A 17,043-nucleotide genomic window follows, 5' to 3' on the forward strand; every position below is an offset into this window, starting at 1 on the left:
TAATATCATTACAAAAGAATTAGAATTTTTTACTTACTTGCAGCAAGGGAGCTTTTCTGGACACCTGTAAGTGGTACAGCTGCAATATCCTGTACAAGACAGCTTTTGTAGGCAGCAGGTGTAACAACTTCCACCTTTATTGGATACAAACTGGCCAAATCAGAGAGCTTGTCTTCATTTTTAATGAAATCATTCACTGAAAAGCCATCAACTACCAGCAATACTACATGACTCAAACGGTTGTATTTTTCCAGATGACACCACCTGTACTTGTGAGAATTAAGTTCTTTTCACTTAATCTTGCTACAGCAGCAAAAGTAGTAGTAGCAGTAGTGTTAGTACAAATGGAGGACAAAACACTATTTATAGAACTTCAATGAAAGATACCTAAGTATGGAAGGACATTTGAATTTAGGGAAGATGCCAAGAAACATATTACGAAATAATTTTTCTTTTATGAACATCTTCTCACACTACTCAGAAGCAGTTTCAATAAGTCATCCTACATCTACTATTGCTGTAGAACTTATCATATTGGAAAGTGGAGAAAATGGTATGTACAAAAATGTGGAATCTTCTTTCTAGTAAGACACAAACCCTCACTATCACAACAATTTAACCATCATTATCTTTATCATCCTTAAAATCTTTTAATATTACATGAAACAGTGACAGGAAATACATTTGGGAAGTTTCAACTAAGAGGTTTCAGAGTCCATGAAAGCAAAGAATTATGCAAAATATTATGAATAACCACATTGAAGTTACTTTCACATATTTTTGGAAAACATAATAAGCTTATACCATCTTATCAGAGCATTATAAATGTTACGAGTAGATTGCCTGTTTATATCCACTGATCCCCATATCAAGCAGGGTCTAAACAAGTTCATTATATTACACAGAAAATGTAAGAGTTGGAGATTATAGCAAAGACAATGAATTACGTAATAGAGAAATGTGTAAGTTGATTTTTATGCTTATAGCAATATCAAGTTAACTTTTACCTTGATGGCCAATATGGAGAGTGATGTCCAAGTGCTGAATACAAAAGTAAATGCTGTACATCACTTAGAAATATGGGAGTACGATCCTGCTCTGAGGTTTTAAGAGAAGATTTTTCACCAGCATCTTTCAATCTGAACCTTGGAGTGCGCTAAAAAAAAAAAAAAATCAATGAACAATCTCCTTCATTGATAAAGAAAGTAAAAATATTAATTGTGTTTTGAATCTGATACCCCTTCACCATGCTACACAGAATTACAAGATTTCATTTGGAACTGGATGGTTAAAACTAAAATAGAAATTTGTTTACATCCAGGTTTAAGAGCAGACTACCAGTTTCCATCAACCAGAATTCAACTTATTCCATTGGAAAACTTAAGAGCACACAAAAAAGTAACATTTTGGCTGTAACCTTGGTACAATAAGTGTACTTTGACCACATATTTCTCACAAAATAGGTGGTTCACTAAAATGTTGACTTTGTCAATTCATTTTATTTTGAATAATTTTTGAAGATATTACATTTGTGAGCAACTGTGTATATTTTGTAACAGTGACACAAAAGTTGACAGTGGAACTGCTAACTCTAAGATCATTAATAATTTCTTATGACCTGTTAACAGTTGACACTATTTGTTTAATAAATGAGGATTGTTATACATCCTAAACTTAGGATAAGAATGACATTTGTTGGTAAAAATTACAGTAAGACCATAACACTGAAACTATGTCTTTCAAGAGTGAAATATGCAGTAATGGATTCTATTTTACAAAAATGAATATCAGCAAATGAACAGTAACTGTAAAGACTGGTCAACAAAAACAATTTCATACTTATAGGTTGTGATCTTGCAACATTTTGAATTTTGTGGATATTATAATTTTAGTGTGACAATTGAGATGAAATAATTTATGGGGCACCCTGTTCCACAGTTGGTGAATGTCATTAATAAACTAAAAAAAATTAATACAAAACTAGTATGGGAGAACATTAAATATGGCAATGCCTCAGGGTATGGTACTTCATCCATTTTTCTTAGTAATGAAAGTAACCGACCAAAGAAAAGAGTTTGCTAATGACAGAAGATTGAGCAAGAATCTGAAACCAAACAGTCTTTGCAGAAACACTTATGCTCAATCAGGCAGGGAGGGAGACTTCATATGTGCATATGAAAATAACATTGAATAACCTGTTATGTACATTTCATGGAGGAAGATTATATTTTTATTTGTTGTTAAAGTAAATGGAAGTCTCTCCAAAAGGTCAATATAATTATTACTGTAATGTAAAGGGATTAAATTTTCAATGCTTCACAATAAACTTACATTTAGTAGTCTTTTTCTCTCTTTAAGCTCCTCCTTGAGTTTTTTGAATTCTTCACCAGTCAGAAATTTCTCTCCTGTCCTTGATAGTCTGTGAGAACTATCAGACATGCTATCATTACTCCCTTCTTTCCTCTGATTGGAGGGTTTTGAATTACTGGCTTCTGCAGCTAAATTCTCAATGTCTTTTACCTGCAAAAAGTAAACTCTGTTTCATTGTATCCTAGTGCTCTGAAAACGATAACGACAATGAGATGAAAACAACTCAAATTGGAATATTTATTAGACTATAAACTTGCCAGCTATCAAGACAAAACATGTAATATACCCAAATTTAATAGCTTAACCTACATACTGCTAATGATCTACATGCTAACAGCACAAATATGTAACATGTTATGTCTAGAATCAATTCCTATGCGATTTAATCTTACAATTTCCTTTTACAGTTATTTACATAAATTATGAAGACTCGTGTAATCTGAAAACAGTAGCGAAATAACTGGTTGACCACTATGATTTTGTGGAAAATTGAAATTACAATCTTACACTAGGAACTAGTAATAACATGCAATCAGCTTATATGAATAAGTTATATCTACTAACCAAACAACTGCTACAAAAAGGATTAGTGTTTCCTCAATCCCCATGCAGATTTAAACCAGTGATAAATGTACTGTCAAGTTTTACTGGTTTCCAGGTTGCTGTTCAATTACATACCCCAGTTTCAAAAGGATTTAATAAAAGAAGCAATTTTTACCATGAAGAAATTAAACTATACCTAAAATATATAAGGCCTGGTTAATAGTGATTTAATTTTGTAGTATCCTCTGAAACCAGCTACAACTTTTTAGCCACAACCTACCCAGCAGGGAGGCACTGCTCAATGTCAATAATGTGACAAGCCCCCATCTCCCCCCCCCCCCCCCTTCCTCCTCTCTTGCGCACACACACACAAATGCACACATGCATTGGCACACACACACACACACACACACACACACACACACACACCACACATAGATACCAAACACAAGAAGTCTCACAGTTAGCACATGTGACTACCAGGTCTTGCTTTAGTGCAGCTGCTTGTCTTCTGAAAACCCATGCTACAGTGGACTGAGTCATTATTGTGAATTTTGAAATTGCTAAACTGAGTCCACTTGGTTGAAAACTGTATTTGGGTTGATGCACTTTTAATTCATGAAAATTATCAACATAATGAGCACTACACCATCCAATCACTTTCCAAATAAATTTCAACAAGTCTCTGATGGCAAGCTGTAATATATGTATATATACACATATAGACAAACAAAGTCAAAGTCATGAATTAAAAGCTCAGACTTTCTGTAATGTAGATATTACAGCCTTAAGCTACAGCAAAGCAGACCTAACACACGAAACTTTTTCAGCAACTAAAAAATTTTGAGACTAAAATAGTCACAAAAATAAACTCACTCACTGTTTTGGACTGTTCCTCTGTAACTTCCGCTTTTAACCTTTTGCTGCTTTTTATTTGGCCTGTTTCCCGCCATTCTGAAAAAGAATCCTCTATAGCATCAGCTTCCCTTTTCCGTTGTTTTAAAGCTCCTGCCTGAAAATAAGATATCTCCAGTTACAAAGAAAACTTATAACTGAGATACTTAACAACAAAATCAAGAAAATTAAAATATGAAAACTGGGAACCAATTTCTGGTGTGATGCATGGAGGGAGAATGAGCATGATGTTCGGTGGATTGGGAGTTATTTAAAAGAATTTTGATGAATTCTTAACTAAAGTTCCAGTCAACTGATTATTAGTTTCTATTTGAGAAATTAAACATAGGTAAAAGTCTTTGTAATTGTAAAATTTACTTTTATGTACGACTTCATTGAACATTGTCGAAAGAGGGGGAACAGGATTCTCGATACATGGTATATTATGAGTTAATGCAGTTTCCAAAACGAATTTTCACTCTGCAGTGGGGTTTGTGCTGATAAGAAACTCTAGCAAAATCAAAACTGTGCCACACCAGGACTTGAACCCAAGACATTTACCTTTAAAGGGAAAGTGCCCTATCACCTACCATCCAAACTGCTCAGAAGTTCTCCCACATACTTCGTGGGACTAACACTATTGCAAAAATGGAAGTTACAAATCAGCATACACACTGCCGCAGAGTGATAATTCATTCTCACAACCACCCCTCGAACTGTGGCTAAACCATATCCCCTCATTATCCTTTTTCCTTTACAAATACAATAATACGACATTGTTACTGGGAGGCATCAAGATTCAATTACATATACACTTAAATGAGTTTTCTTTTGCATGGAAGCTCAACTGTGTGGATGCTCAATAGAAGTAACAGGGCATGGTACTTTGCTTTTATTGGGAACACTAAATAAGATGTGTGAGCTCACACCCTTTGATGTCATGAGCACTGCTGTTTTTTTAATGGTTTTAGGGTGCAAAACTGCTACGGTCATTAGCGCCCAGTCTGTCACTTAGAAAAAAAAAAAAAAACTGGAAACCAGCAGCAATGGGAGTGAAACTCAAAGTGGGGAAACTAAAAACAGAAGGAAAGCTTAAAAAACCATTATAGAAAGAGGGTTTTTTGTCCCCAAAAAGAGCTTCAAATGACCGATGTCATCTCACTGGCACTAATAAACTCGAGAACGCGATCGGCTGAGCGCGTGTCATCAGCTAAAATGGAAGATATATCAGGCAACAGCTGTAGACGGGTGCGTAACAGCGTAAAATAGGGGCACTCAAGTAAAAGGTCTCTCACCATCCACAGTTGAGAGCAGTAGGGACAAAGTGGGGGAGGATTGCCACTTAAAAGATGTCAATGGCTAAAAAGACAGTGCCCTATCCGGAGTCTAGTTAAAATTATCTCCTCCCGACGACGAGTTCGGGAGGAAGAGGTCCAAGCACAGGAAAGAGCTTTCACGTCCCGCAATTTATTATTGGGACGTGTCGACCAATGTGCTTGCCATAAAAAAGCAACACGACGACATAAAACACTCTGTAGATTGGCAAAGGGAATCATGCGAATAGCAGGCTGAAGAAGAGAGACTGCAGCTTTGGCCACTATATCGGCCGCCTCATTTCCATGGATACCAACATGTCCTGGGATCCAGAGGAACGCCACAGGGATGCCCCCCCCCCCCCCAAGTGGAGCAAGCGGAGGTGGTCCTGAATCCAGTGGACCAGAGGTAGGACAGTGTAGAGAGCTTGAAGACTGAGGAGAGAGCTGAGCGAAACTGAGCATACAATATACTATATCCGCTGATGGCGACGGATGTATTGGACAGCCTGGAGAACATCGTAAAGCTCCGCAGTAAAAACCGAACACTGGTTGGGAAGCCGAAATCGATTAGGGGTATCGTCAACAATATAGGCACTCCCAACAACAAACAATGTTTTTGAGCCATCAGTGTAAATAAATGTGGCATCCTTCATTTGTGTGCATAGAGCAGCAAATGCCCGACGATAAACAACAGAAGGGGTACCATTCTTGGGAAACTGACAAAGGTCACGGAGCAGGCAGGACCGGGGCCGGAGCCAAGGCGGTGCTGTGCCCCAAGTTGTCAAGAAAGTTTTAGGTAAGTGGAAGGAAAGAGAATGTAGCAGTTGACGGAAGTGGACTCCCGGTGGTAGAAGAAAGGAAGGGCGGCCTGCATACCCTAAATCCAAGGAGGCGTCGAAAAAAATATCAAGGGCCGGATTAGCAGGCATGGAAGACAGATGGCTAGCATAACAACTCAGGACAGCTCGCTGATTGGACAGCAGAGGTTCAGCAGTCTCAGCATGAAGGCTTTCCACAGGACTGGTGTAAAAAGCTCCAGACACTAAACGTAATCCACGGTGGTGGACAGAGTCGAGACGCCGAAGAATAGACGGCCGAGCAGAGGAGTAAACTATGTTTCCATAGTCAAATTTTGAGCGCACTAAGGTGTGATAGAGGCAGAGAAGGACCACCCAGTCCGCTCCCCAGAAGGTACCATTCAGGACACGGAGGGTGTTGAGGGATTGCAGAAAGTGAGATAGGAAACGTGGGAGGACCAGCACAGTTTTCTGTCAAACAATAAGACCCAAGAATTAAGCGATGTCCGTGACTGGAAGGTTGACAGGGCCTAAATGTAAGGAAGGCAGAAGAAACTCTGTACGATGCCAAAAACTGACACAAACGGTCTTACTGGGAGAAAAGTGGAAGCTGGTTTCGATGCTCCAAGGGTGGAGGCGATCGAGACACCCTTGAAGACGTCGTTCAAGAAGGCTAGTCCATTGAGAGCTGCAGTAGATCGCAAAATCGTCCACAAAGAGGGAGCCCGAGACATCAGGAAGGAGACAATCCATAATTGGATTTATGGCAATGGCAAACAGTGCAACACTTAGCACGGAGTCCTGGGGTACCCTGATTTCTTGGGTGAAAGTACGGGAGAAAGCAGTGTCCACCCGCACTTTAAATGTGCGCTCTGCCATAAATTCACGAAGGAAAAGGGGCAGCCGACCTTGAAAGCCCCAAGAGAACAGTGTGCGGAGGATGCCTATCCTCCAACAGGTATCATATGCTCTCTCCAGATCAAAAAATATTGCTACTGTTTGGCGTTTCCTGAGAAAACAACTGCAGAACGATGCTTTCAGAAACCGCATTGGGCAGGTGTTGAAAGACTTCGGGACTCCAGCCACCAAGCTAAACGGCAATTCACCATACGCTCCAAAACCTTACATACACTACTCGTGAGAGAAATGGGGCGATAGCTAGAGGGGAGATGTTTGTCCTTTCCAGGTTTCGGAACAGGAACAACGATAGCTTCCAGCCATCTTCTGGGAAAAGTACTGTAGGTCCAAATTCGATTATAAAGGCGAAGGAGGTAACGCAGACTATGGTATGATAAATGCAGCAACATGTATATGTGGATACCATCCGGTCCTGGGGCGGAAGAGCGAGAAGAAGAGAGTGCCTGTTGGAGTTCCTGCATGGAGAAAACAGTATTATAGCTTTAGCGATTTTGGGAGGAGAAAGCAAGAGGTTGCACTTCCGCGGCACGTTTCTTCGGGGGAAAGCTGGTGGGTAATTTGAAGAGCTCGATATCTCAGTAAAGTGTTGACCAAATGAGTTATAAATTGCGACGGGATCCACTAATGTATCACGTGCGACAGTGAGCCCAGAGACTGGGGAGAAACTAGGCGCGCCAAATAATCGGTTAATCTGACTCCAAACTTCTGAGGAGGGAGTGAAGGTGTTAAATGAGCTAGTAAAGAAGTCCCAGCTTGCCTTCTTGCTATCGCAGATGACGCAACGGCACCGCGCACAGAACTGATTATAGCGGATACAGTTGGCCAAAGTAGGATGGTGCCGGAAAACGCGAACAGCACGTCACCGCTCACGTACTGTGTCGCGGCATGCCTCATTCCACCAAGGAAATGGGGGGGCACTGGGGCAAATTGGAGGTGCGAGGTATTGAATGTTCCGCAGCTGTAAGAATAACTTCTGTAATAAGAGTGACCTCATCGTCAACGCAAGGAAAGTGACGGTCATTGAATGTCGCTAGAGACGAAAAAAGTGTCCTATCGGCTTGGGCAAACTTCCAGCATCTCGGGTGGATATATGGCAGTTGTGGCTGCAATCTAAGGACACATGGAAAGTGGACACTCGAGTGTGTATCAGCAAGAGCAAACCATTCGAAGCGCCGAGCTAGCGGAACAGTACCGACCGAAAGGTCCAAATGAGAGAAATTTGTCGTAGAGGCAGACAAAAATGTAGGGTCCACAGTGTTGAGGCAAACAAGATCCGCTTGGTGGAAGACGTCTATCAATAGTGAGCCGCGCGGACAAGGACGCGGAGATCCCCAAAGGGGGTGGTGGGCATTGAAGTCCCCAACCAGCAAATAGGGGGGCGGAAGCTGACCAAGAAGATGAAGCAGATCAGCTCTTGCCATTGCTGTGGACGATGGAATGTATACAGTACAAAGAGAGAAGGTGTATCCAGAAAAGGAAAGACGGACAGCGACAGTTTGGAAGGAACTGTTTAAGGGGATTGGGTGATGAGAGTATTATGGAGAAGAATCATGAGTTCACCATGTGCTGGAGTGCCTTCAACAGAGAGGAGATCAAACTGGACTGACTGAAAATGGGGGAAAACAAAGCGATCGTGGGGACACAGCTTTGCTTCCTGAAGACAGAAGATGACCGGTGAATAGGATCGTAAGAGGATCGACAATTCATCCCAATTGGCTCGAATGCCGGGGATATTCCAATGGATAATGGACACTAGGGTGGACAGAAAAGGGAAGAATGTGAGCAAGGTTGCCCTCAAATCAACGACTGCTCAGAGCTGGCGGCTGACAGCATGGTATGGCATTCAGCCGAAGACAAAAGATCCTGATCCATAGATTGTTCGGTAGCAGCTCCTGCCACCAGCGGTCGGCCAGTTGATCAGCCGCCTGCAGTGCACCTCGGTGTCACAGAAGACGACCGAGGGCGGTTACCGCCAGGTGGTGCTGTAGATGAGACACGCCGTGGTGAAGAAGGAGAGGAACTGGGTTTCTTATTAGACTTCTTGGAAACAGGACGTTGAGATGAAGGAGGAACAATGGTTGTGAAGTCAGGGTACGCAAAAAATCTTCACGAGTAGGCTCTTTTTTGGAAGTCTGATTTTGGGGCTTGGGATTTAGCAGAACCTGATGAAGGGTGAGCCATAGAGTGAGCAGGTGAGTGGGGAGGTTGAACAGGTGATCTTTGCGCTGGCCGATCTGACGATCGTGGCACTAAAGGTGAGATCACAAGTCTGTATGGCTACCTCCTTTGTAGGCCGAGGAGAGGCAAGGACAGTGATGTATTTACCTGCGTGAGGCACAGTGGACTTTCGACTGGCGAATAACTTTCAAGCAGCAAAGGTCGACACCATTTAATTCACTCTGATTTCCTGAATGAGCCGTTCGTCTTTAAAAATGGGGCAATCTCTAGAGGAAGCAGCGTGGTCATCCATACAGTTGATGCAACGAAGGGATGGAGGTGGACGGGCACCCTCATGGGCATCCTTGCCGCACGTAACGCATTTGGCCAGATTGGAACATGACTGGCTGGTATGATTGAACTGCTGACACCGATAGCAACGCGTAGGGTTTGGGATGTAAGGGCGAACGGAAATTAACTCGTAGCCCGCTTTTATGTTCGACGGAAGCTGAACTCTGTCAAATGTCAAGAAGACAGTACAGGTTGGAACGATGTTCTTGTCAACCCTTTCACAACTCTACGAACAGCCGCGACGCCCTGGTCAGACAGGTAGTTTTGAATTTCCTCATTGGACAATCCGTCGAGGGAGTGTGTATAAATGACTCCATGTGATGAATTTAAAGTGTGGTGCGCTTCCACACGGACAGGGAAGCTGTGTAGCAGTGAAGTATGCAGCAATTTTTGTGCCTGGAGGGCACTGACTGTTTCTAACAACAAGGTGCCATTTTGTAATCGGGAGCAAGACTTTACAGGACCTGCCATTGTGTCGACACCTTTCTGAATAATGAAAGGGTTGACTGTGGAGAAGTCTTGACCTTTGTCCGACCGAGAAACAACAAGGAACTGTAGCACTGATGGAAGAATTGTCCGTGGCTGAGACTCATTTAACTTTCGCTTGTGAGCAGACACAGTAGATGATGATAAAACCATTGCCGAAGTATCCCCCATGATTACCGGCATCTCTGATGGCGTGCTCCTTCCTTGTGGGGGGGCCTCTCTGAGGGCACTCCCGCCATAGGTGATTGTTCACACCTCAGGTTACACCTCCTGAGGAACGGACGGAGGGACCAATCGGCACTTTCTGAAGGTATCAGCTCGGGTAATCACACCTCCCTGGGCCTGGCCGTTACCGGGGGTAAGTATGTGTCCTCCCTGTCTAACCGGGGCGGGGAATTAAGCGTTACCCCATCACTGGCTACTCATGGGATTGCCTGGGTCGGCCTTCAGACACACACAGGGAGGAAAAAAGAGAAAGGGGGAACAAAGAAATGGAAAGGAAAGAGGAGAAGAGAGGTCTCAAACACCGCAGCGGAGAAAATTGTAAAGAGAAGAGGTAAGGAAAAGAGAAGGACAAAGGAAGGACACAGAGAAAGCGAAGAAGAGAGATTGTTTTACAGTTTTGAGCATCCGTCTCCGGACGTAGGCGCTAAACATACTCCCAGAGGGGGAGAAATGGAAGGGAAGAGGCAGAGGCGGAGGTGAAGGGGGGGGGGGGAGATGGGGAAGGATGTGGAAAAGGAAGGTATGCAGCCCGGAAAGGAAGGAGGGCCACACTAGCTCGGGGTCCCGTGCTCGCTACGCATGTATCCACAAAAGAGTTGTGGACCCCCTGGGGGAGGGGGGGGGGGGGGGGCGGGGGGTCACTGCACTGGTGTGTGTGGTGGAATGGTGGAAGTTACAATGTCAGAGAACTGGTTAAAGCTGTTTCACATTTTATGGCTGCACTAAAAGTCCAGGGCAACTATGCAGACAAACTAAAGACTGCCCTTGTGTGTAACAGGTGCACTCTTCCAAGTAAGATATACATATTGGTGCATTTCACAAGCACCCCACAGTGATGAATCCTTTCAGTGGACAAGAAATCTATGCATCAGAGGGAATTCCCAATCCTGTGGCACGTGAAAAGGACTGTTTCACCTTTCTAACAGAAAGGAACTACACAACACTTAGATGGTCTGTTTCACAACACATGGCAGCCCTTTGCATTGTGCCAATGTAGGTATTGAGTGGGTATCATTTGCTGACACATCCACCACTTTGTTGCTCCTAATTTCCGTGTGGACTGCTATGCATAAACTTCGTAAAGAGAAGGTATTTCTAGAAACAAGATAGCGGATGTCGAAAAGCACACAATTAGACCTGTATTCCTGTGGATTTATTTAAGGGTTCCTCAGTATTTTGTGTGAACACTGAGTAAACAGCTGAACACAGTCACGTGTTCACCTAAAGGCTAAGAACCAGCTATGGCAATCCTGAAATTGTCAACACATTTGGCAGAGAACGGCCTCTTGGATTGTAGGTCCTGCATGACAACAGTGTGCTGTAATTAGCATATTTTTGTTGAATGTTTATACTGACATTTAATAAAATGTCACGTGCTGAATTAGTAATCAATTTCAAAATGACAGTACACCTACGAACTTAATATTAGCAATGTTCCTCCAAATTATCAGCTCATTCAGTTCAGTTGTGTATCTGGCTGTACACTAGCAACACTGTCCCTCATCTGTACCATCTGTCAACCACAAAGTTAATTTATTCATGTTACAACACCCCATCAAGTTCAAAGCCATTAGAGATGTAGTATTAAAACAGATTGTCCAAGATGGGGGAGCTCAGTAATGTCTCAGAGAAACAATTCACATTTGCCTGCTGTAACTACAGAAAAACTACAGGAAACTCAAGTGAGAATGATGAGTCAATTTGAAAGCTGCTGCTGTTCCTGCATGGACTCTTGTAACTGCGCGGTGTTCTGCATTGCATGTTGGGTGATGGTGACCAGTTAGGTTTATTCCTCTTCACTCTTCTTCACAGCTGAACCTAATTAGAGGGAACAGATGAGAAACTGATACCAAGTTAGTTTAGCAAGATTCATACTTCTGCACCTAAATCACCTGACTTGACTATTCAGTGTATCTGTGACACACACACACACACACACACACACACACACACACACACACACAGCTTTTGATCGGCGTACTTGTTACTGAGCCTTGTATTCTCTTTTAACACTTCCCTGATGTACAGGCATAAGTGCAGAGTGATATTGGGACCTCGTCTGCAGGGTTTGGGCTACTGTACTCACTTAGTTGCAGAAAACACATCTTGCTATTAGATACGTTTCAGTGTCCCATACTTTCATGAAGAGGTATTTAGGTATGCCACTTGCTCAAATGAGGTGGGAAAAATTGCGGTAAACTGCTGCAATACACAATGAGGGAGATATCTTACTGGCTTCAGCCTTCACAGATAATTTTTAGTTGTAAAAATAATTTATACGTGTGAAATAATCAAGATACACTTTATTCAGTTTTACACTAGACTGCATCTTTCATAACAAAGATTAATCACTTCTCAGGTCAATAGAACACAGGTATTTACTGGGATAATCCTTTCGGTGATTTTTGTATACATGTGGGGCCTTGCATTAATGCATTTGCAGAAGGTAGTCCAATCTGCTTCAAATGCTTGCTGAAATGACATTATGTTAAGGCATCTGAAACTTACCATAAGACCAAAATGCTGAGAACTTCTCTCACTAGAAATACTACTGCTTCACTAATACACATTCCTCCACACAGCTATGCATAAGATGAAATAATATTTGATCAGAAATTACAGGTGCTTAAAAAATCAGTACACAGCTCAGATAAAGTATGATCCATTTTTGCATTTGTTTTGACACTCCAAATAGTATTTGCTGTATCAGAAGTTAGCAGATGCCAAGTAATCCCTCCCCCACCTAGAGTTGGTGTGGGAGGGGGGGTGGGAGCATCTGCAAACTTATGGACAGATAGAACAAGTATAATGCATGCAATAGCCAACTGACAATTCATATGAGCATTTATGAAATTACTTTTGCAAAAAGAGTACAAAAATACTCTTATTAATGACTTATTCTCATATTATAAAGTTTGTTTAGAAAGTAACCTCACTTTTTTTACGTGTCAATGGAGCATCCACACAGGTGCTATTGACAGCATTGTTTTCATCAAACAATCCTACATAACATTGTTGATATCTCGTATAGTTTCTGAGCTATTGTTACTGGATTCAACATTGGAATAGTTTAATTTTGTGTAAATATGGAAAAATGTTGAGAGATACATCTTAAGTTTTCAGGTAAGATTACAGAAGTGATACCTTAAGTTGAACCTATTATTATGAATGGCCTTCCCCATTCCAACTGAAAGTGATCCTTGAACAGGAAGGTCTCTTACCTCAATTGTTTGTGTTCAAATTCAGAGAAATCATGGATATTGTGCACAGAAAGCACCAGCTGTCAGAAAAGATGCAGAAGAAGTTGGAATATTAACTGGTATAAATGTGTGGTTTCGAGTGACAGTTGAACATATGAGTACATCGAGTTGCTAGGAAGTTTGCTCCTCATTTGAAAACTTAAGGCGTTAAGCATACAGAAGCACTGAATGTTTACAAAGAACTACTTCAAAAAGCTGAGGATTATATTCATGCAAAAATAATGTTTCTAAAGACAGAACATCAAGAGAAAGTCAAGTCATGAGTGTGCCGGCAAACATCCCTACATCTTAAAAAAATGTGACTAATTTCAATGAGATAGCAATGGAACTGAAACTCTAAATTTTTGCTTCAAGGACATCAAAGAGCAAACTATTACACAATTACCACACAAGTGACTTGCAAGAGAAAGTTTACAGAACTATCAGAATTGTTACAACATAACTCTTTGCCCCCTCACCTTGTGAATATGCCTGACTTATCCATTTTGTCAGTTTCTGTGTTTTGTGTCTGTGACTTAACCAGTGGCCACCCAACTCACCCCCAATCTCATTTCATATGGTATCCTAGGCCAGAATTAAAATCTGTGCTCAAAGGGCACAATTTAGATACTACTGATGACAGCAAGAAGAATTTTTAATGGGCAAAGAAGGAGCTTTTCAGGACTGCATGGCACATGGAAATACTTCTGGAGCAGAATAGTGAATGTACAAGAGCACTTTGAAGGATACAGTGACTTACAAGGGAACCTACCCATCGCACCCCCTCAGATTTAGTTATAAGTTGGCACAGTGGACAGGCCTTGAAAAACTGAACACAGATCAATCGAGAAAATAGGAAGAAGTTGTGTGGAACTATAGAAAAAATAAGCAAAATATACAAACTGAGTAGTCCATGCACAGGATATGCAACATCAAGGCTGATACGAGCTCAGGAGCGCAGTGGTCCTGTGGTTAGTGTGAGCAGCTGCGGAGCAAGAGGTCATTGGTTCAAGTCTTCCCTCGAGTGTGTCGGCACAGTAACTCAGCGTGTTCGGTCAGAGGGTTAGCTGCCCTCTGTAATAAAAAAATAAAAAAACGGAGTTAATGGAACAACGACGAACTGAAATGGGTGTCTTGCGACATCCGCCCCGAGCAGATACAACGAATGAAAACGAACAAAATGAGAAAAAACAGTGAAAAGTTTAATTTTTTATTTTCAGACAATTATTATCTGTCCATCCATCTGCTATATTTGCCGGATTCATATTGCCCACGGAATACATCTCACATATTTAATGCACTCTCGTCCAAAGTAACGAACAGTCAACTGCCAGCCAGGGAGCCTCGTTAGCAGGAATACTCTCTCTTCCGTGCGTTGTAGTCAACTGACATCGTGCGTTTCGATGTTTGTTTAGGTGTAGCGTCCCCATACTACGGCGCAGTTACCTCGCATCGGATGGACAGATAATAATTCTCTGAAAATAAAAAATTAACATTTTCACTCGAGGGAGACTTGAACCAAAGGCCTTTCATTCCGCAGCTGCTCATGCTAACTATGGGACCCCAGCGCTCCTGAGCTCAGACTATCCTTGATGTTGCCTATCTTGCGCATAAACTACTCAGTTCGTATATTTTGCTTATTTTTTTCATAGTTCCACACAACTTCTTCCTGTTTTCTCAATTGATCTGTGTTCAGTTTTTCAAGGCCTATCCACTGTGCCAACTTATAACTACATCTGAGGGGGGTGCGATGGGGAGGTTCCCTTGTTAGAATCTAAGTTGGATAAAATTAGTATTTTACACTACTTTAGTCATCTTTCAAACACACTTTGTATGCCTACATTATTACAAAATTTTGAATGTAATGTTTTGAAGATTTTCTCAGAATGTTTCAGTCCATTATCTTCACATTAGAATTAAAATCAAAATGGAACAATGTTACTGCCACAATTTAAGATTACAAGTCAGTAGCAGGCTCTCTGAAGTTGACATTTCCACAGAAGAATATCTAGTTTAATAATTCCATGTCTTTCAATACAGCAAACAATCAATAGAAAACAGCCAAAAAATTTCAGTTTTTATTTTACTTTTGACTTACACATCTAATATTTTAAGGATTGAATACAATTCTCACCTCTCTGTCTTTGTCATTCAATCTTGTTATTTCCAATAGTGCAGACATTTTTCTCAGTTTATTTTGCTTTCTTTTAATTTTTTTGTCAATATATTTCAGTTCACTGTTAGGAACTGCACCGTCTGTTTTCATCTGCAACAATGTTTTTCCTCCAGTGAATTATGATAGTTTATATTGTTTTAAATTATTTAGTGGTAACGGAATAGATATGAAATATCCAACATTCTCAATAGTAACAACATGTATGTATCCAAAAATTATACCAGTAAACAGGAAACCTACAAACATTCTGGTAGGCACAGTATGTTGCATTTTTTGTGGATGTTATGTATCACCAATAATCTACCAAAGGTTTCAGTAACTGTAATTATGATATAATCATGCACTGCCCCTGTAAAACTACTCAACAAAGACTTATGTCAAAATTAACGAAAAATAAATGAATTCATTTGGGAAAATAAGAATAAAACTGCAAAAAATCAACTTGGAACGACTGTCTCAATTATTCTATTGTTGTTTACTATCTTTCTGTACTGAATACATTTCATTTTTTTTTTTCAATATTAAATTTTTTTGAACCATTCCTCAACAAAACCATCACAGTTTTGTTAATATCCAACATTAATAATGAATTTTGGACACTCATTGGTTAAATTCCAAGAACTGCAAATAAAAATCACAATGTAGAAAACATTAATATTACATTCTAGAACTTATTTGTAGCTTACTGAGATTCATGACAAACTAGCCAATACATTGCAGGATGGTCAACTGGGGTTTGACTTCAATCTTGGGGTTTGACTTCAATCTATGATGTCATAATATTGTGATATGTGATGTCACATACGGGCACTGTATTAAAATTGGCATTTGTGAGAAGAGAGAACTTTGTAACAGGTGTTCTGCTTTGTGTGGGACATTTGTGGCAAGTATCACTGTCAAAAAGTTTTTGGAAGTGTTACTTGAGAAATGTCGTAAGTGTCGGTTTTGTGATGTATTCGACAGTGAAAAAGAACAGCCACATGCTGATGGAGGAGAACTGTAACACGAGCAGCACAATAATTTTCCTTCAGAAACACTATGTATTGGCAGACTATATAAGCTGTAACAAATACAAAAACTCTTTCCTGTAGCAGTGATGATGCTAACCTGTGCTGCCAGGAGAACAATTTGATTCAGCATTTAATTCAGGCTAAAAATCTAAGCAGGTAATTTTATTTGACTTACATTTATTGTCACTCATCTGTTTAGTTTTGAGCCCATGAGATGTGTGTCCATGATAATTCAGATACTGATTAGTTTCGAAGGGCAGTGCTAGAAGGTTTAAATTTTATGTATTTTCTGATGATCATGGTTTTATTTTGACACTAGTGTTTTTTTAACTTGTTTTAGTTTTGGTGGTGTTTGGTGCAAGAAAATGGATACTGGTTGGTGGAAGATGGAAAGACATCAGTTCTTATGAGGATGAGGGTGGGGGCAAGTAACAGTTCCTGTTAGGAGAGGAGAATGGAGATCAGGTGGTTATTTTGTTTGATTGCATTAGTTATTTGTGTATGGTTTGTCCACTGAATGGGAATTTTTTTCATTAGTCTAAATTTTGTTGTACTTTTTGT

The 17,043-nt window shown here is 40.8% G+C and overlaps 1 protein-coding gene across 1 annotated transcript in view; it reads right to left on the minus strand.

The window, feature by feature from the left end:
• Positions 1-17,043, minus strand: part of LOC124789588 (small RNA degrading nuclease 5) — a 43,279-nt gene that overhangs the window by 11,745 nt on the left and 14,491 nt on the right. Inside the window, 5 exon segments of the mRNA XM_047256997.1 lie at positions 38-264; positions 1,008-1,156; positions 2,332-2,520; positions 3,794-3,925; positions 15,431-15,562. Coding sequence (XP_047112953.1) covers positions 38-264; positions 1,008-1,156; positions 2,332-2,520; positions 3,794-3,925; positions 15,431-15,562 — 829 coding nt within the window.

This window comes from Schistocerca piceifrons, chromosome 3 (genome assembly GCF_021461385.2).
Source record: "Schistocerca piceifrons isolate TAMUIC-IGC-003096 chromosome 3, iqSchPice1.1, whole genome shotgun sequence".
Classification (NCBI taxonomy): Eukaryota; Metazoa; Arthropoda; class Insecta; order Orthoptera; family Acrididae; genus Schistocerca; species Schistocerca piceifrons.